This window comes from Phasianus colchicus, chromosome 3 (assembly GCF_987193195.1).
Source record: "Phasianus colchicus chromosome 3, bPhaCol1.hap1.1, whole genome shotgun sequence".
Lineage (NCBI taxonomy): Eukaryota > Metazoa > Chordata > Aves > Galliformes > Phasianidae > Phasianus > Phasianus colchicus.
The window spans coordinates 49,165,539-49,186,955 of record NC_143438.1 but is presented as its reverse complement, the minus strand read 5'-3'; the positions used below and the strand labels follow the sequence as shown (position 1 = coordinate 49,186,955).

Below are 21,417 nucleotides of genomic sequence, written 5' to 3'. Positions count from 1 at the left end.
CTAAAGGTTTTTGTTGTCACAGGACTCATGCAGAACTTGGCCCAAAAGATGAACAGCAGGCTTGCAATTATCTGATCCTTCAAGACAATAATGTGATCTGCTTTGAGGCATGCAAAATAAATTTCTGAGTCACTGAGGCAGATAAAAAGGTGCAAAGATCCAAATGATGGGAAAATCTTTCTGCATTCAGTCCCTCCTGATTCCTCCCACTTTTGGATAAATGCAGTTCTGCTTGAGGCACCACTGATAACATATTGCACTGACAGTATGTATTTCCCATTGGTTTTTTGGATTGTTTTGGTGTTGGTGTTCAATTTCCTGATTTAATAGCGTGAATTTCATAGCTTGAAATTATTACATCAAATTTTCTTTCCATTAATGGGTTACTAAGATAACAGGCTTCTCTGTCCCACCCTCCAAACCCCAGACATGAAAAAACTGACAAAATATGCCTTTCTAAGTCAGAGATAAGGCATTTTCTGATTAAAGCACTCAGCTGGGAGCAGTACTGGAAAAGATGAGGATCCTGCCTGTTTTCAAAGGGTGTTCCAAAACTCATCAATTTATAAAAGACTTTCTATTATAAATGAAAAGGTGGAATTAAAATACGATCAGAGATTAAAGGTATCTTAGGAAATAGACACTTTAAAACAAGGCAATGCAAACCCCACTCTCTTCTTTGCAATGCAATTCCCTATAAATTTTAGTTACATTTGTTACTTATATGCAAGAGTTCAGGAGAACAAACTTAGTACAAGAATTCTTGTTAATGCTTTGTATCATTTGAGTTGACATTCACTATGACAGGCTGTCTAGTATCAACTGGTACAAATTTTTTTTCTGAGTGTCTGCTATGATGCCATGTTTTGGTTCTAGGAAAGAAACAATGTTGATAACACACCGATGTTTACAGTTTCTGCTAAGCAGTGCACAGAGCCAAGTCCATTCTCAGCAAAGGGCCCAAGGAGCTGTGAGGGAACAGGGCTAGAACAACAGGCTTAAACTGGCCAAAAGGAAACTCCATACCATACGATATCAAGCAGAAGGAGTTTTGAAGGGAGTGGGAGTGCATCTTGCACTCTTCTGCTGCATGGAGGGCTAGATAGGCATCGGGATGGGAGCGATGAGCAATTGCTTGTGCATCATTTTTTATATACATTCATATATATGTGTATGTAGTCATAAATATTATCCTTTTCCTTTTCTCTATCTTAGTAAATAGCTTTATCTCAACTGATGAGTTGTACTCATCTCTCCACAAACCCACTGAGAAGGGGCGAGTGAGCAAATAACTTTGTGGTGCTCGGTCACCTGCCAAGTTAAACCACAATACAGGCAAAGTGAACATCCCAGAAATAAGTATCAGAGATTTATTTTTTTTTTTCTTAATCTGTAACATGTTATGAGCATGTGTGTGGTTTCTGTGATGGCATATTTTCTGAGCGATGCTGCAGGTCACACAGTGTATTGGAGACTATTTTCCAGTAGGTAGTGACGTCAGAAAACCAATTTCCCTCCCTTGTAGTGTATTTCACAGAAAGTAAAACAGCGTGTACTTCTAAGGTACTTGCAAGCAACGACGATAGAGGTAAAGGAAGAGATAGGCAAATGGAGAGGTACATCCCAGATAGCATGTTCTTATCAGATGCTGTCCAAGTGCTTATGTGGGAGACTGGCAGCTAATGTATGCACTGCCAGTAGGGAGAACAAGGTAGGGATAAGATAAAACTATTTCAAGAAAAGAATGGCAGAGATAGCTGAGAGGACTGGCTCCTCTCTGAGTTCCCAGCTTGCTGGAAAGGTCTGCAGTGAAGGATTAGTGGAAGCTACGCTGTATCAAAACAACAGGGTATGAGCAGTAAATGGGCACAAGGCTGAGTGCCTTCTCTCTGTGCTATTGCCTATTAACCTCCTGCTACAGAGCAGTTATTGCCCTAGAAGTGCCTCCGTGATTGCTCACATGTCCCTGCTCCCACTTTCTGACCTGCTCGGAGTTTCCAAGAGGCTTGCCAGTACCAAAGATGTTGTTTCAGCATTTTGTTTCAGCCAAGGCCAAAAAAAATAAAGTGGGAATCACATGGCTGCAAGGGATTTTAAAACTCAGGCATTTGCTTCTTCTTCTTTTTTTTTTTTTTTTACATCCTTCCATCTAATTTCCCTGTAGGCTATAAAACAGTGGGCTCTCCAGACAGAATTTTCTGGAGAAAAGGTTCTTGTGCTGGCCAAAGGGGAAGAAAATATAAGAGAAAGCAAGATGAAAGCTCAACAGGAGTTGGAGAATGATTTTTATTTTTTTTCTACTAAAAAACGTGGAACTTTGTAGTGTTTTGTCAAACATTGTCAATTCCTTGATTTAACTGAATGTTGTCTTCCATAAGGTGCTTTCTGTGGAAAGGATTCCTGTCCACAGTTTCCTTTCTTGGAGCGAGACCTGTTGCTGTTTATCATAGCGATACTTCCACCTATGTGAAAGCTGTGACATCTCCAACATGGGGTCACACAGTTCTGCTCCAGATACATTGCTTATGCTCTGCTGTTCTGACTGTGGTTAGGCCTGCTCTTTGTTTGGGATCTGTCATTTGGTTGCCTCCAGAAATTATGTCAATAAGCAAACAATCTTCTTAAAATAACAGTTTGTGGAGAACACAAGGGTTTTAGAAAATGAAAAACAAGTCATAAGGCAATAAGCAGGCCATAAAGCAATAAACAAACTACTCCCACATGTATCTGAATGCGCCCATTTCCTTACAAATGGGGAGCCTCAATATTTTTAGGCTTCCCATAGGTCATCCTTCCCTGCATCTCTACAGAGGACGACCACTCTTGATAGCTCAGTTTTTCTTAGCTTATCAACATTTTTTCTCCCAGTTTCCTTCAGGGAAAGTTCTTTAAAATGTCCCCATTATTTTTTTTTTTCCATTTGAAGTCCTTTGATTTGGTAACTCAATACTCAAGCAAAATGGCTTTCAGCTGGTTGTAGATAGGAAATAGGTTTCATGAAGCTACTGGCTTTTGCTATTGTTTTTAAGTATGTAGAGGTAGGGGTTTTTTTGTGTGTGCATTTTTCTGTTGTTTTTTGTTGTTGTTATTGCTTCAATCCAGGAACTATTGTGGTTGCTTTCATGTTTTGTTCCAGCAGTTCCTCTTAATGTGACAGGAAATCTAGAGACTCGCTGTAGCTACAGAGCAACTTAACTCCACTGACCAGGTTGTCTACTTATATTTACTTAAATATCCCAGAATTAATATGCAATTCTTAAATTGTCACATAATGGTTTCACGTCTGTGATTTTGCTGACACCGATGCCTTGCTTGCTTTTTAATGTTGCATGGGGGAAAGGTAAGAGATTTTAAGAGTAGTTACAGACAGTCTCTGTGGATAATTTCAGCCATGTCAGACCTTGAGTTTTCAGGAGAGTTATAGGCATGAAATAGCACCATAGATAAATAAGTTTGATTGGCACATCCTATTATAAAAAAATCATTCAGCCATTTGGCTGTAATTTCTCTTGCTAGCTATCTGTCCATGTGGAAAGTTTCAGACAAGACTTTGGAACTGTTTCAGAGAACAAGGCTGAGGGAAAATACAATATTTTGCCCACGTTAATAACAGCTGTGGAAAGCCATTTGTTTGAAATACTTTAGATAGCTTGTTTTGTGGAGGAGCAGCTTGACACTGGGAGAAATCAAGGAAAGAGAGAGGAAATGTTTGGTATCAGCAATGTGGGGTGTGTGTCATCCTTGTGTGATAGCATGGTGCTGTCCCAGGCAGAAGATAAAGAACCTCTCCACACCAGTGTCAGAAATGATGGCAATTTTTGAGCACGTTCACCGAGATGTGGCAAGCCCTGCATTTGCTGTCACTGTAGTTTCAGTTGTCTTGGAGTTGTCAGCCAGCAACAATGAGGCATTTCCCAACTCAGATGGCTCCTGTGGTAGCTGTGCAAGCCAGACTTGATGAGTGCACCTAGGCCTACCTTTAGTGTAACTGCCACAGAAAAGTATTGGGGATATCACTGATGATTATGGATTTGATCTGATACAAGCCTCCACATTTAGCTAGAAAGCTTTTAGATGCATCCTCCCTATTTTCCTTCAGGCCAACAACCAGCAGGTGAAAGGCAGAACATGACAGGGAATGAAGTTCTGGTCAAAGAAGAGAAAATGATTGGTAGTTTCCGGAGCAGGTAAAGGATGTATTGTGAGCCAAATTCTGAAAAGCCTTAAAATTCGCTTATGCTTTATGGTGAAGTTCAGTCCAGCATCTTCTTTCTCAACCTTCTGTACCCTTTCTTCATTTTGTTCACAGGATGGAGGTACTGCTCTTCTAGCTGCTTGTCAGTATGGGCATGCAAAGGTAGTGGAAACTCTGTTGAAACACGGTGCCAACATTCACGATCAACTTTATGTGAGTTACTTGACAGATTATACTGATAATACTGTGGATGGAACAAATGTGCTGTTGGTTGTATAGCAGCAGATACTCTAGCTCCAGCACAGAGAATCATTTGCCAAACATTGTGGTTTCATAGTTCTCCACTGCTCTAAGTTGTGATTTTTGTTAACTGTCTGCTTAGTGTTATTTTGGGAAAAGTGGTACAAAAACAGAAAAGATGATTTAGCTTCCTTTCAGTTCATTGTCTCCATGAAGGCTGAGTTCCAAATCTGCATCAGATTTGTGATGTCCCTTACTATTGAACAAAAGCTCAAAATGTCGTTTTCTATCGCATCAGGTTTGCATTGCAGACAGAAGAGTGAATAACTATAAGCCCACTGAGGTATTTGAGAATCGGTTCATCAGTTTTCTGCCAAGAAGTGCAGAAATTTAAAACAGTTGTTTTGTGTTTTTTTTTTCTTAAATATCAGTTAAAATGATGTTATTTGGTATCTTTGCATCTCTAGTTTGTCAGTTCTTTTGGCAAAGTATGTTAAAATGACTGAACTGACAGTGTTTAGTTGGCTTTTCAGAAAGCTAGATTGAGCCAATGAAGTATTAATTTACTTCAACAGAGACTCAAATAAGTTGAGGTTTTCAGCATTCAACAGAAAGGAGTGGCAGGTTTTCTCTTCTCTTCCTGCCTCTCTCTCCTACTCCAGGGTAGAAGACAAGGCTGACAAAGAGCAATTTGTTCACTGTGAATATACAGAGCTTTTCAGCCATTTCCATGGGGTTTGCAGAATGCTGTCAGTCTGAGGGCTGGTGACCACGGAAGTCACCAAGATGCCAGGGCCCGTGCACTGGCTGCACAAGGAGTCCCCAGCTCTGTGAGGCCACCACCCCATATTTGTAAAGAAGGGTGCTCCGCTGTCACTGCTGTCAAGTAGCAACAACCTTTCTAACCTACAGGCAGTTTGTCATGCTGTTCTCGGTAATCCCAGGACTTTCCACCTGGTTAAAAATAGCAATACTATCACACCTGCAGATACTTCATGGGCAGTAAAATGACTTCTTTATTGCCTCTCCTAGAAATGAGCAATATTTGTATTCAGATTTAGAGATGTATTTTTATGACTTTCAGTCAGTAAGCAAAACCAGTCAGTAACAGCTGCCTCAAAAAATAAGAACACAATCTCTTAAAAATGAATGTTAACCTGGCTCCTTTTCTGGGACATTGCCAAGCAGCTTTCGTGCAGCAGTATCTGGCTGGCAGTTTCAATGGCAGGCAGCCAGAGGAGAAGGATTTTGAGCATGCTCTTGAGCAGTCCTCCCCCAAACGATCAAGATAGATGTTTTAATTTTAAGTTGAATAATGAGAGGAGTAGAGGAGAAGACGAGAATAACTAAACATCTTCCCATGCGGAAATATTTAATCGCCTCTAAACATCTTTCTTGTTGCAGCATCTATTCAAATCAAGTACAGAAACCAAATAATTAATTTTAAAAAATGGTTGAATAATAGGCAAACCAAAGCTCTCTATCTTGGTTGATGCTATAATTAAGAGCTCATTTAATATTATACAGCCTTGTAAACTTTCTAAATGGATGTGTTCTTGCTATATGCGCCTCTGGAGGAAGCCTGCAAAGCACCCAATATCATCACCCTATCTCATGCATTTGCAAAGCAGCCAGAGAAAACAGCCTCCTAGAGGACCCAGGGGCAAATATTCATCTGCAGTATCAGCAGATATCTCTCTTCTTTACCAGGGTAGTTGTCATGAAATCAAGATCAAACTTTTTATCTCCAGTTCCTGGGCTCTCAATTCACCTCATGCTTCAGGCCTGAGTTTTATAGGAGGAGGACCTCAACAGTGTATGTAAGCAGACAACAGTATATGTAAGCAGCATTCATTCCAACCTGGTGATACGCCAACAAGGTTGAAAATGGGTTTCTGCCCAAATGCCCTGTATTTTGGAAAAATACATACAGGAGGTGCCTATAAGATATGCACCCGTACATTTGAGACATGGTGGGGTGTTCACTCATGGCTCTACTTAAACCAGAACATTCCACTTTCTGGAAAAACTTGTCCTACAATGCTCTGTGCAGAGTATTGTGGATATATGATGAATAAATATCTGTCCTACCCTCAATATGAATTTTGCCTTCTAGTTCTTTGGATGGGTTTCAATGTAGTTTGAACGTTTTACATTAAAAAAAAAAAAATCTATATATAGATACATACATATTAAACTTTATACATTTTTTCTTATGGAAAAAGCTTATGTGAATCCAAGCATTGTGCATTTTCTAATGCTGACATCTCCATGTGAAAGACATGGTGAACAAAAATAAATCCGGAATTAGTTATTTTTTTCACAAGCCTTCTATAGGAAATGATGGCTTCTGATAGGCTGGGAGATACCCTGTCTTGCATGTGTTACTTTTACGTGCTCATCTTACAGAGTCAGTCTCTTCTGCAAGATGTGCCAGAGCAGCAGCATGGTAGTTGCTGGCATGGCATAGCAATATAGTACTGTACTCACTCATTCAGTCTAAAAGGCTTCAGTGCCAGAGTCTTCAGCTCTGCAAAGTACTCGGACATGTTTTCACCATGTGCATCTGTGTGACAGACCACTTCCATATAGGCACAGAAAACTAAGTGAACCTAAATAAATACATTTTGCTAAATACGAATGGATTTCTAGTTACAAAGACTGATACTTTGGTGATAAACAAGATGTTTGGTATTCCAGACCCAGGATTTAATGCTCAGTGTGATATACAATGGGAGTTGGTACTTGTGCATGCTGAAAGAAAATGTTACTATAGTGGTAATCATGAAATCATAGAATGGTTTGGTTTGGAAGTGACCTTTAAGATCATCTAGCTTCAACCCCCCTGCTGTAGGCAGGGACACCTCCCTCTAGACCAGGTTGCTCAAAGTCCCATCCAGTCTGGTTGAACAAGACTTGTGATTATAGTCATTGTTTCTTGAGCTTAGCTGTATATATGATGTTCCAGTGTATAATGGATTAAAAAGGAGAACATACTTGGTTTGGTTTTGTATAAAAAAATGGTGTCATTTCAACACAGTGTAAGCTGCAGGTATTTGTTCTTAGGATGGAGCTTCTGCAATTTTCTTGGCAGCTCAAGGAGGCTACCTGGATGTCATCCGATTGCTGCTTTCTTCAGGAGCAAAAGTTAACCAGCCTCGGCAGGTAAGCTCCACTCTTCAAGGCAGAACTGGTGTCTAATCACTAAACTTTACAGTTATTAAAAGTTAACACTGGCATTTTTACTGGGCATTGAGTTCCCATGGTGGTCTTTCACTGGAAGGTAGAATATGGCTATGTGTGTATCTGTGTTTTAGTTCAGATTTCTAGCATGGATTGGAAACAAGCGCTCCAGTCATTTCTGCTTGCACACAACTTAGGTTGTTTCTCTAAAAAGTGAAACTAGAAGCTGTGTTTTAGGTGTGCAACAACTGTGCTTCAAATCAAACAGGGATCAGATGTCTGGTTATTCTTCTGGACAACTTTGAACCACGTGCAGCTTGGGTATGCTTGGGCCATGAGACCAGACTGAATCAAAATAAAACTCTCAATTTGTATTTGATGATGATGTAAGTGCCTTGCACTACCTCCTGCTGCTGCTGTACCAAGTTACTTGTGAACGTGAACATGGTCCATCACATCCTCATTCTTTTGAAAATTTTGGTAACGCTTGGAAAAGCTTGTGAGATACAGCATTATATTTAGCGTACCTGGTTTTGAAAATATTTATCAGTATCAAATCTAATCTTTGACAAAGCCTTTCACATTTAGTTTTACTATGCATTCCCTGTGTGCACTTTGAAACTCAGGCTGGAGCATTAACCAACAGGGAGAGAGGCTGGCAGCTATGCCCTGCACTGATGTTCTTATTGCTCCTAGGCTGCCTCCACACTGTCTCCTTAGGTCAAGGTTATGTAGTGTTGTTGACTGTTTGTTAATGTAGTCTAAAAGGTCAATATGGAAAGATAGATCACTGTATGTTTTAATGCCTTTTGAGTGGGTTAAAACAAAGTTGGGGAGTCTTTGATTTACCTCAACCAGTTTAGTCTATGTCACCATAAAAACCACACTCTATGCCAACCACTGAAAAAAAATTGTAATTATAATGCTTCAACTAATTCTTTCTGACAGTACTTTTCAGCTCTCCAATACAATTTCTATAACACAGTGCTTTGTGATGCATTCTTAAATCTCAGTTGAGGCAGAGGCTCAGCTCCATGTGAATGTTTCTCCTGGCTATGTTTTGTCTCTGACAGCATGGGCTTAGTTTGCTTCAGGGTACCTCCGATCCCTGCTAAGATTATGGCTGGATAGGTCTGAGGCATTTGTGTTTAGGCCCACTGTAATCTGAAGGATTTCCTTAACAAATCAAATGTTTTTACTGTTTAATTAGTAAAGTAATGGTTGGATGGACTTCAGCCTCTTTCTTGCTGACAAATTTGTACTCTGTTCAAAGGTGACATGGTGGTCACCAGGAATGTAGGCCTAGATGGGGCATTTTGATGCCAAATGACTCTTACCATCAATTACAAACTGTGCTGCTCTTACTGCTGTAGGAAACCATTTGAAACTAGCTTCATGCTTCCCTTCCCTTCCTCATATGTCCATATTTTCCTCCCTATCTTGTGAATTTGAGGTCATAATTCATCTTCCTGACCATGTGCATGTTCACTGTATATGTATTCCTGCTTCTATATTGGGCCTTGTGCCCCACTTCCCAGTCCCTCAAGGTTTCTGTTGACACATGGGCACATCCATGGTGGCACTGGATGCCTTTGTGCAGGCCCTCTGGCTCAGCTCTTACAAGGCTGAATAGTGAAGCTTTCTGGAGAGTTTATTTCCTGGAAATGTCATTTCTCTTGATTTTTAGCTTACTTCTATTCTTCCTTACATTGTGATGGGGCCTCCATGGAGCTGGGCTGGAATTTTTTTTGTTTCCTTATTGTCTAGACAGAACTTGGGACAGTGACTTCAGAGTGATGTAGGCAATGTTTCTTTGCTTCTCTAACTCAAAAACAAAGCTAGAAGTCTATTTGCCAGTGAGTTTTACACTGTGTTTTGGCAGCCTGTGTCCCAGCAAGCTTTAGTTTGACTGGCTGAGTAGATTCAAAATACTCTGAAAATTAATATTTTTACACATGCAATGTAATCACGTATATGTAAGCCACTAAAACCACACTGAGTACAGACTTCAGACTTGGCTTACTTGTTATAAACAAGAACTCAGCTGGTGTAATGATACAAGAAGACTGATGGGCAGGGGAAGAGATGACATTGAACAGCCTGAAAGCAAGGGCTCTCTGTCCCTGAAAGTCATCAGTGAGAATACTGGAGTTATTTCACCTCCCACATTAATCCAGGCCTTCCTAAAATTTCAAGCCACCAACAAGCACTGAGAAGGAGCATCAGAAAATTCCAACAGGATGTGTTTGGGATTGTTGGACATAATGAGATGTAGTTTGTATCTAAAATGAATTTATAATGAAATAAGGAAATAAATACTGCATATGTTTTAAGCTGTATTTAACACTGTTTATTCTATAAATGTAATGGTCTCCAGTCTGCTGGGTGGGCAGAGATGAAAGGAGGAAAGTATACTTTGAACTGCTTCTTTCCCCGAGCTTGTTTTTTTCATGACTCATCTCCAAGCCCTAATATCTGTTTATACAGGAATCCTCACATCACTTCTTAGTAGTATGTAATATCTCTTTTGCACCCCACATAAACATGAAAATGGATAGAAATCTAATCTACTCCATATAAATGTGTTTACATAAACCTGCCTGTTAGACACTGTTTAAAAGACAGAAGCTGGCATTACTTAGTGGGAACCCACTATCATCTTCATCATCTTTCTTCCCTTTAAGTGAAGTTCTCCAAGATAGTCACTTTCTCACAATGTATTTCTGCCTCTACCCTATAATTGATGATGTCTAACAGCAATACAATTAAAGACAGTTTATTGGTAACACTGATGTAACCTAACACAAGTATTTCCTTCTGCTTCTTTTCATTCATAACTGAAAAAACTCATTATTATAAATGTCACTGTAAGTGAAAGAAAGCTGTCCTGTTCCCCATGCTGTTCTTGTATTTGCATTTCTTATGCAAGCAGAAGCATGGATTCACATAGCATTAGTTTCTCATGCACATCACATGGTGCAGACGTCTCTCAGATATTTTCCAAGTTTATAGGCTTTTTAGTATCTCTCTTGCTACGTTCTAGAGCCCTCTGGTGGAAAAAAAAAAAAAAATATGGTGTCAGCTTACTAACAGCTTACTAAACAGTATAAATTGAAAAGGTTTTTGCTATCATGCTAAAATCACATGCTCTGTGTGTAAGAGAGCCTTTGTTATTTTTGAATCATAAATACCATTCATTGTATTAACCGGTTATGTACTAGGAATGAGGTCAGCCACTAACTTCTATGTGATCATTTATAGAGATTTGATAGAAGAGTTGACAAAGACCCTGTTCTTCACCATTTGGAAACACTGAAGATATCAGGATCAAGATATTACTTTTGCTCTTTCTCAGAATCAGAAAGAGGAAAGACCAAAATACTTTACCAAAAGAGGAAATAAGTTTTCTGTTTCTTCCTTGGATTAAGTCACTAGCCCATAGAAAGGAGAGCACTGGTTCAACAAGGTTTTTGAATAGCTTTAGCAGGTCACATGAATCTTCATTTGGCACTGAAAAGTTTGCTTCTTTGATCAAGGTGGAAATATTTCATTTAAAATAAAAAGCTGTTTTCTTCCAAAACTTCTCATTAAGGCTCTTTTGGGGGCACCGGTATATTTTGTCTCCTATATTTCCTGCCAAATCTCCAGGCTGCTGAGTGAGGCGAGAGGAACTGGCAGGCACTGAGGGCACAAGAAGGCACCCTGCTACTTGTGGCCTCACTTAAAAGTTGAAGTCCATACAGGAAAAGCCTCTTGTTAAAGGCCCATAAAAATCAATTTGGCACCACATAACTTAACTGCTGGAGTCCTCTTTCAGTTCTGAGAAGCAAACTTGTCTGTTTATAAGCAAAAGGAGAAATTATCATGAAACTGAACTCCAACTGCAGCAAGAAATACTTTGCATTTCAGATCACCTTTGTATTTGAGATAGAAACCCAATAATTTTAGCTTATTTCGAGAATGCATTTTATTTTCTGAGATTTTCTGCACAAATAATGATTATATAAGATTTTTTTATTATTATTGTTTTTTTTTAAACCAGATTGGTTCACATTGTATTCTTTCAAAAGTGCCTTGTTTTCTAGTGGAGCTCTGGCAGATAAAATCTTTAATGTACTCACTATTACTGTAAGTCAGGACATTTTTATTAGGTTCCCTAAGAAGGGACAGTTTAACTCAACACTGAAAGTTGGTGATCATCTAAAATCTTTCCTTAGGTTATATAAACAGCTTCCACTGAATATGTACAGATACTCAGCTGCTGAATTCATCCATGCATGCTGAGATTTACCTGTATCTTCTGCCACATCTAGCCACCTAGAGTTTGAACTATGCAGCATATCTTTGGCCCTTATGTTCCAAACTTCCCTATGTATTTAAGGCACATCTGGGAAGCCAGAGATGGCTTTAAGTATTCATAGAGTAATGCTGTTTCAAGTCAACTGTGCAAAAATATCTAAGGGTAGCCCTACACCATAACTGGAGAGGTTCTGACTTCATGCAGTGAGCTCCCATGTCTGCATTTCATAGAATCATTGAATCACCAAGGTCAAAAAAGACCTCTAAATCATCCAGTCCAACCATCTATCTGTCTATCTGTGGTGCAGGAATTTGTTGAGGAATTGAAGTTCATCCATATCCATAGACAAGAAATACAGGATATAAAAGTGAAACCTTCAACAGTCTTATTTTGTTTGAAGGATGGGACAGCACCCTTGTGGATTGCATCGCAGATGGGCCATAGTGAAGTGGTGAGAGTCATGCTGCTCCGGGGAGCTGAGCGGGACGCTGCACGGGATGTGAGTAGCACTTCTGCACTTTGTCTGCAGATTCTTCTTGGCTTGTTTTAAGGCTGCAAAGCTGTCTGAAGGGAGGCTCAGTGTTCCCAGAGCTTATTCTGTTTGCCAGGTTGTAACATTCTCCCATGGGCTCTGTTTCTCCCTGTGTGTCTGGACTAAGGAAATGGCATCCTGGAATAAGGGATTGGAGATAGAATCATAGCATAGAATGGCTTAGGTGGGAAGGGACCTTGAAGATTGCCTAGTTTTAATCCTCCTGCCACAGGCAGGGTTGCCACCCACTAGATCAGGCTACTCAGGGCCTATCCAACCTGGCCTGGAATGTCTCGAGGGATGGGACATCTACAACTTCTTCTGCACAACTTGTTTCAGTGCATCATCAACTTCTGAATAAAGAATTGCTTCCTAACATCCTAACAAAGTCAGTCCCCCTCCTACTTATTAAGCTCCCTTCAAGTACTGGAAGACCGCAACAGGGTCTCCCCAGAGCCTTCTCTGTGCTGAACAAGCCCAACTCCCTCAACCTTTCTTCACAGGAGAGGTGCTCCAGCCCTCTGAGATGTCCATATAAATGAAAGACAGGCATGAAATATAGTATCACTGGTTTATTTCTCCTTGAAGTTTTCACCTCTTGGGGTAACAATCCTCCAGATGCCCTGAAATCAGCAGCATGTGTTGTGGAGATGCCTCCTCAAAGGCGATAAGCAGAGCAAGACCCTTTTTCCAGGATGGGGGGGACAGCTGGTGCTGCCCTCCACACTAGAGGAAAGAGGATAAACTGTTTGTTACGACTGAACTGATCTTCTTCCCTTTTTTAAAGGATGGTACAACTGCTTTACTGAAGGCTGCCGTTAAAGGGTACAACAATGTGATAGAAGAGTTACTGAAATTTTCTCCCACTCTTGGTCTGCTGAAGGTTAGTAGTGAAACATACAGATTTTTAGACAAATACAAAAAGTCAAGGAGTCTAATGAAAGTCCTTAATGTTCCTAATTATGCAAGAGGAAGACAATAAAAACCTCAAACTCAGAAAGTTGAGAGAAAAATGGCATTAAATTGTTTAGTCACTGGGGCAACATACAAACAAATCGTTTGAAAAGATGCTGTGAATTTGATTTTTGGAATGAGGAAGCACATTGTGTTGTGGAAGGAATTATCTTAGTTTCTGTCAGCTGACAGAATCTGACAACAGATTGCTCATGATGCAGTTTTTAGCATTATACCCTGCACTTTATTGACTTTAGTCAGCAAACTAGGATCCTGAGAGATCTGTCGTGAGCAAGTCTCTTTTTTGTTTTTGAATTCAAAACTTAAAAATGATAGCAGTTCTTTGGAAGCTGCATTTTAATAGCGAATGAAATTGAGTGTACTCATAAATCACACATTTTGACAGACTCTGTGGATGCATCTAATTGGCAATTTTTATATACTTGAAAATCCAGGTGGCATGAGCTTAGTTGTTAATTACAAGAATGAAATATCTTCCACACTTACTTGAGCTGTCAGTTTGCAGACATGAGCAAAAGGTCAGCTATGAAAAAAAAAAAAGAAAATCACCATTCAGCTGTCTGCCAGTGAGAACATTAATCATCAGAGAAGAGAAATAATATGCACAGATGGTTTCCATTACTGCTTGTTCTTGTTTTTCACTTGCTAATGGCTGATACTGCCAGGCAGCAGCAAGTGCTGAGTTCATTTCACCTCTGATCTATTGTCAAGGGCAATTTTTAAAAGAAGATATTACTGTGATAAAAAAGACCCTGACTTTCTTCGTTAAAGCATTTAACATCATCTCTTTTGTAATTCACTAGCCTGCACCCTGTCTAAATCACAATCATACTCTTTGATGGCATAACCTTTTCCTCATTATTTGCTGTTTGTATGTTTGTTCATTGCTAACATTTTTGTTTCACTGCTCTTGTGATTTCGAATGTCTCCACTGGTGTTTTCCAGAACGGTACTTCTGCTCTCCATGCAGCTGTTCTGAGTGGCAATGTTAGGACAGTGGCATTGCTCCTGGAAGCAGGAGCAGACCCATGCCTGAGGAACAAGGTACGTCCTGGCATGCCACTCTGGGCAAGGACACACCGAGCTTTGTAGCACCTGTGCATGTCACATGTTAGCTAGGTTATATTCTTGGGACAGTAATCTGGTATTTGTTTTGATAAGCCATAACTCGTATTTGTGTCTCATATGACAGATGTGTAAGGAGGATATTTCTGTGGTAAGGAATGTGTATATGGGCTCCTTTGGTACCATTTGCTTAGGATTTAGCACATTCTCAATATTAAAAATACCTCAAAATTACACACACCTTTCCAATACATTCTTGTAAATATGTTCCTTTACTGAAATAATTTCAGGTTCTTTTTATGACAGTAACTCTTTATTTGCAGAAATTTGTCTTTTTTTATTCTGTAAAGTGTTTTAATACTGTATGTTTGGTCATTTCTATAGAAGTATCTTCCTCTGAGTTGTCTTTATGAACTATTTGCTGTTGGCATTTGATATCTGGCTGGCTTAGTTAAGCTGTGAATGAACGAACTAGTATTTACTTCTGATTTATGATTATGTCAATGAAATTTTATAACACAAATAATCCAGCATTCTGATTTGGCTATTTAACATAAAATCTGCATGTTATTTCTATATCAGTCCACTTGATGGCAGCAGAGTTAATGCTGCTTGTATGGCAGTTTGTCTTGCTGTTATCTTTCAACATGCAAGATTTTTCTGCTGTTGATGGCAATTTGCAGTAGGAGAGCGTGCAGCATAAAAAAATCTGTTTGTAACTTCTTCTACCCATTTCTTTTTTTATTAGATGTAAAACAGAGTACGTTTGCAAAACAGAATCACTGATTTTCAGAAGTAGACTCATTATAAGTATTTTATACTTATATAAGTATATATACTAACATATATAGTATATATATACTAATATATATATATTTTATAAAAACACCTGTTATCAGGTGTTTTTTTTCAATACATAAAGAAGACCAAACTCTGCTTTTATATTTATCCTAAAGAATAGGGCTGACTATTTTATAGCAATTAAAGTCTTTCCTTTGATTTTTATTTCCCCAAAACAGCTCAGCAGCAGTGTTCTCTTTAAATTTTGTGCCAGCAGCAAAGAGAACTTAAAGGATACCATTTAGTTTGGGCAGGCAGTACAAAATAAGCTGACCAGACAGATCCCAGGCTAAGATTATTCTGAAGAGTTGAGTGATACTTGCACACTGCGTGCAAAGGTTACTTCTTAAGATATTTCCAACAGTGGCGGAAACAACACTGAAATAAGCATGTAATGGTTAAGCTCAGCATCATCTTCTGACCTGAATGCTTTTAAAAAATGGTTTGGAAATAATTGCTTATTTTTTCTAACTTAGAGGTTTTTTGTTCCAGGCAAATGAATTACCAGCAGAACTAACAAAAAATGAACGTATTCTCCGACTTCTCCGCACAAAGGAAAAGCAAAGGAAAAGCTAATGCAGCAAATGTGTTTTGGCAGAGTTGAGCCCCGATGACATTAGCACGACAGTAAACCTAGATTGCCCAAGAAGGGCTTTTTGAAACAGTTTGCAGAACTGATCAGCCTCTCCAGTACATGACTGCGAACATGTGAGGCCCTTGCCAGGGAGCCACCATGCCCTTGCGCCTCCACATGGCATCTCTGAACTCAGAAGGATGATGACAAGAGCAGGGTTTGGCCTGAGAGCAGTGTTTGCATACAGCCTTGCCTATGCACCAGGGTCCCACCGGTGCTGGCACTGATGTTAGCTCCTCCACGCCTGCAGTGTGTGCATCCCCCCACACCCAAGTGCTCCCAGTGTTTCGAAGACACATTCCCACACTGGTAGGGCCACACACCTGTGATGAGTGCCTCGGGGTGCACTTGTGGGCTGGGAGCACTCAGCCCTTGTGCCAAAAGGACACACAGGTCTTGCAGCTGTTTGGAGTCAGTTGGTCCCCATGGTGCTGCTGCAATCCCTTTGCTGGCAGTGCTAGCTCTGCCAATTCCTCTGTACCACCAAGTGCCACACAAGGCTAGAGCGACATCACATCTGTGACATCCCAACAGGAAAAGTCCTCCTGCCAGCCCAGGGCTTTGGTAACATTTTTGTTTCTACATAGAGCTTTGTAAAATGATCCAGAGCATTATGAATTACGCCAAAAGATACCGAACAAATAGTAACTAAAGTGATTTCCTCCTTGATGTAGCATCTGGACTGATTCCTCTGCCCAGCAACAGAGATGCAGTGGGACAGCATGCAGCATTTTGCAACGTGTATGCAGTACTGTGGGAAGGCATCCACAGCCCTACAGCATACATACCTGCCTTTCCACGGGCAGGAGAGGATCAGTTACTGAGCAAACCAAGTACAACACAAGTTTGGCTGTCAGACACAACAGTACAGATGCTCTACAAGTATGTATGTATGTTCTGCATGCCCTCCCTGTATGTTACACTATGGTTTGGTATCCACAACTACTATGCAATTCACTCGTCCCAAAGTCTGTGATGGGAGTTAATGGAGAAGTTCACAGCATACAGGTGTTTTAACAGCTGGTGAGAGGGTTACATGTAGCCACACTTGAACAGGCACACTAATGAATGTGGGCCTGGAAAATGAATTCTCAACAGCAAATCTGTCCCTTTTTTGTGGCTGAGATGCTTAGAATGAGACACGCTACTTGGTGCCTGTGTGCAGAAAGCAGAGCAAATTATTAAGGTGTTGTAAAGAGCTATTATAACCATATTACTATAACTTGATACATTAAAACCTGGTCATTTCTGCAGTATACAAACATACTAAGTCTTGTTAGCAACAAACACATTAGAGATTATTTTGCAGTGAGTTGATGTATAATGTTAATCCAGAATATAAGTCCAGACATTTCACTTGTCTTCAGACTCTGACAAATTCTTGAAAAATTGCTTAAGGTGTTGAAGACAGAGAAAATTGTAAGGAAACACAAAGTATGCTCTGCTTTAAAAATGGATTTAGCTAGGATTTAGCTCAATTTTTGCACTTTTGCTTCAGTGTCTGGAGGAAAAAAAAAAAAATAGTGAGTTTGCACAAAGAAATGTAGTTTATGGTAGAGAAAATTAGCCATATGTATTACCAAATCATAACGTTATTCTTTTTGTGAGTAAGTGAGGTAAGAAGTCAGGGTTGGATAAAGAGAGCTGCTTGGCAGCTGAAATTTCTCTTAATTTTCTATTCAGCATTAGAAAGGAAAGCTTTAAGTTTTCCAACAGTGTAAGGCACCATCAGAAAAAATCTAATTACTTAGCAAACACATGCTGCTGTATTTTTCGAATTAAAATAATGTTGTGCCTCACTGAAACTTTGCAGATGAACTGGTACAGAACCAAAGAATTATGCAAGACATGTGGAGGATGATTGTATCCAGGTTTCAATCCTCTGAAAGTCTGAAAAAAAATTGAGCAGGTAGAAATCTTGAGAGTCTTATTGGGAAAGTTTGTTGCACAGCATTTTATAGGGCTGGACTCTAACTTCTTTTACAAGTTCATTTGGAGGCCTCAGTGGGCTGAAGGTGAACATACTTTCTGGAGAAAGCTGCAGGGACTCCAGGCAGCCTTGCCACAACACTGATATTTCTCCCTAAAGTTTCTTCATATAAACAGCTGGGAAAAAACACATTTTTAAGATGAAAAGCCCTGTCATAGTTGTGAAAGGGAAGGATAATCACTGGAGGGTCTTCAGTAGCCAGTCATTCTGGGTGAGCAATGAATATTATCAGACAGGCTGCAGGTCCTCTCCTTTCTGCCAGGCGTATTTTCTTGTTCAAGTAGTCTCACCCTAAAAGGGTCAGCTACTCAGCAAAAGAGCTACTTGAGCTATGCCTGCCCGTGAGAAAATGCTCCCCACCATTCACAGCAGGACTTTCCAGGTTCTGTTTTCTGCTGCCTCCATGACTGGCTACCACAGCCTACGTTCTAATGCAGCAGGTGAAGAATATCTGGGATGACACATCCCATATGGAGTATCTGATGGCCTTCTGAGGGGATGCACTTACTAGATCTTCTTTTCTGAGCAACGTTGGGCTGTATCAGGCTTTTCTTGTTTCTAAAGAATATTTAAAATGTGGTTCTGCCACAGTTTGAAGGGAGAGTCTCATAGCTCCCTCTAGGCTCCCCTTAATGCTGAGTGGTAAGGTCCACAGGCTGTACAACAGTGGTAGAGAAGTGTCAGGAAAACCTTTCTCTGCCATGTTCAGGCTGAAGTTGAACCTGGCTTCAGCCAAGAACTTCTTCATCCAGCTTGGAGTTTTTAGGCATGAAGGCCTTCTGGTGTTTGCTTCATCTTGGAACTTTTGAAGAGAGGGCTGGATTTGGCTTTGAGTTCCCTGTAACCAAAAGGTGCTTATTTTGGCTGTAGATGGGCTTGGAAGTTGCAGTACTGTTTACCATCACGCAGTTAACCTTTTCACAAAGAAACCTTAATAATTCTTAGTGTTTATGTAACCACTGTTATCTTTAAAGTGCTCAGTAAATACTGCTGTGGTTTGTTTGTTGTTCTAAAATGGAAACCTGCATTCCTTTTCTGGCTGAAGTGATTTATTGATATCAACAGTAGCTCTTTACGTTGCTGTAGTGCCTTTTGTGTGAGGGATTCAAAGTGCTCTACAGACACAATCATCTTTGGAAGTTCCAAATTGCATTTCTGGGGTAGGCAGGGAAATAGATGAGTTCATTCACATGCCAAACAAATGCAGCAGCTGCTCACCTGTTCACATTAATAGGCAAGAATAAACTTAGACTAGAAATTAAGGGGCACCAAATCCACATCATAGATGACAGGAAGAAGGTAGGTACTGGATAAGGACATGAAGTAGAAACAGGACAGGACAACAAGCCAAAATGCTTTCATTTTCCAAGCAGTGCCATAAATACATGTATCTCACAGAAAACAACAGTGCCAGTAGCACAATTCTTTAGGCTTGCTTCTCTGCACACTGAGATCTAGTGGCCTAACCTGCTGCCCTCTCTATCTGGGATTTGTACAGGTATTATGGGCTGCTGACTTCCTATCAGCTGCAAGTGAATACAAAGGATGTGCAAGAACAAGCTCCACATGAGCCAAGGAAAAGTATAAAGCTTTGTGCCTGTGTTTCAGACATCTAGCCATTGTAGGATGGAGATGAGCACAAGGAAAGACCTGGGTACAAAGGGAACTGGCATCCCATCAGAGACGTGGTAGTGGTATGGCCTCCATGATCACAGATATATGGAACCCTTTATTTAGGATGATATCTGCTGTGCAATGTACAGGGATGGGTACTTGGGTTACAAAAGGTAATGTTGTACCTCCTGACCTAATGCCACTTCTTGCACATGTCATTCTTTCCCTGGAGCAAAATTGCCTTGCTATTGATCCACCCACCTTTGTTTAGATTAGAAGAGCTGAGAAGATCAGAGCACCAGATGAAATAGCCGCAGGTCAGACTTAATGCACTTTAACAATCATTGTTTGTCTCAGAATCTATTTGCAGGAATAATTCACACTTTATTCAGCCAGTTATAGCGACTACTGGGAAATCAGTAAGTAAATCAAATTTCATGTTGTCTTGGAAGTTTCAGAATTGTTGTATGTAAAATGAGGTAGCACATAAACTGTCCCATTTGTCCTTCACTTAATGCAAACTCTGAACAGACACAAAATACTATTATTGTTTGGAACCTCTGTCATTACCCCATACTCCATGAGTCAGTGATGTTAAAATGCTGATGTGTGCTAACAATCCAACCAAAGATCATACACATGGATCTTTTTTCCAGCACTGGAGTAACATACTGCACATATGTGACTAAATAGACTTGTGCCTTCTCATAGCAGCTCTGCATGCAGTCCTTTCAAATGTCATCTTAGTTTCATACTTGTCTGAATTCCAGTTTTTTTTACCTGCCTTTCTACACATTCAATAAAAACTACATAAATATAACACAGCATAAGCCTGATGATACTCTACAACAAGAATGTTGCTTTGCTAAAACATATTTTTCCATACCATTGTTTCAATAAAAATGAATATATTATTCAGCTTATCACACTTGTCTGTGCACTACAATGTTTCTCTGTCACCTGTTATTTCAATATTTTTCTGTATTCTGTTATTTCTATTTGTAGAATACCAGAATTAATTTTCTATTCATGTTAAGATCACTTTGTTCTATTCCACTTGGTCCATTTGACTTCTATTTATTTTCCAGGTCTTTTCGGGTGAGATAGCATTAACAAAACAAATAAAGCCAATGCTCTGGCTTGAAAAACAGGAAAATTTAATTTAGCGTGACAAAATAAGGTTTGTTTCAGAGATCCAGACATCGCTGACAGACTTCCCTTGACATTAATATCCATTAGGTCAGATCTGAAGGGAAGATTTCAAAAAAGCAACTTAAGAAACAAAGGAGTAAGACTATATCTTTATTCAGTTAGTCAAATAAGTCTTTGTGGTTCATTTACTATTCCTAAATGTAATGCTGACTCTTATGCTGGTCCAATCTCCTTCAGTTAAAAGTCTACATCCTGCTGATATACTTATTATAGTAAGCTGCGGATTATGCTTATTGTAAAAGAGGAAAATCCACACTACAAACTCTGTTTCTGACATCCCAGGTCTTTTGCCTCATTTGTACAATTTTGTGTTTTGATGAGCTATATTTTGATTTAATGTCAAAAATCCCTACAGTCACACTTCAAGAAAGCATCTCCATCTATTCAGAGAACATCAGAGGAAAGGGTTGTGACTTGTTCACAAGCAGCATCTAAAGGCTGAATCTATTAATTTCCCCAAATGTTGTGCAAAACCATAAGTTTATTTGTGAATGAAGAGGAAAAAATATTTGATGGCTTGCTACTTATATACTGAAGCAGTATCTTTCAAAATATGCTAGCTAAATGGCCAGCGAGGGTAGGACAAGGGGGATGGTTTTAAACCGAGACAGGGAGGTTTAGGTTAGATATTAGGAGG

General features: G+C 39.8%; 1 protein-coding gene across 1 annotated transcript in view; it reads left to right on the top strand.

The window, feature by feature from the left end:
• Positions 1-21,189, top strand: part of ANKRD29 (ankyrin repeat domain 29) — a 32,191-nt gene extending 11,002 nt beyond the window's left edge. The window contains exons 5-10 of the mRNA XM_031612943.2: positions 4,310-4,408; positions 7,502-7,600; positions 12,319-12,417; positions 13,238-13,333; positions 14,371-14,469; positions 15,823-21,189. Coding sequence (XP_031468803.1) covers positions 4,310-4,408; positions 7,502-7,600; positions 12,319-12,417; positions 13,238-13,333; positions 14,371-14,469; positions 15,823-15,906 — 576 coding nt within the window. The 3' untranslated portion in view covers positions 15,907-21,189. The remainder of the gene's footprint in view (positions 1-4,309; positions 4,409-7,501; positions 7,601-12,318; positions 12,418-13,237; positions 13,334-14,370; positions 14,470-15,822) is intronic.
• The last annotated feature ends 228 nt before the right edge of the window (positions 21,190-21,417 follow it).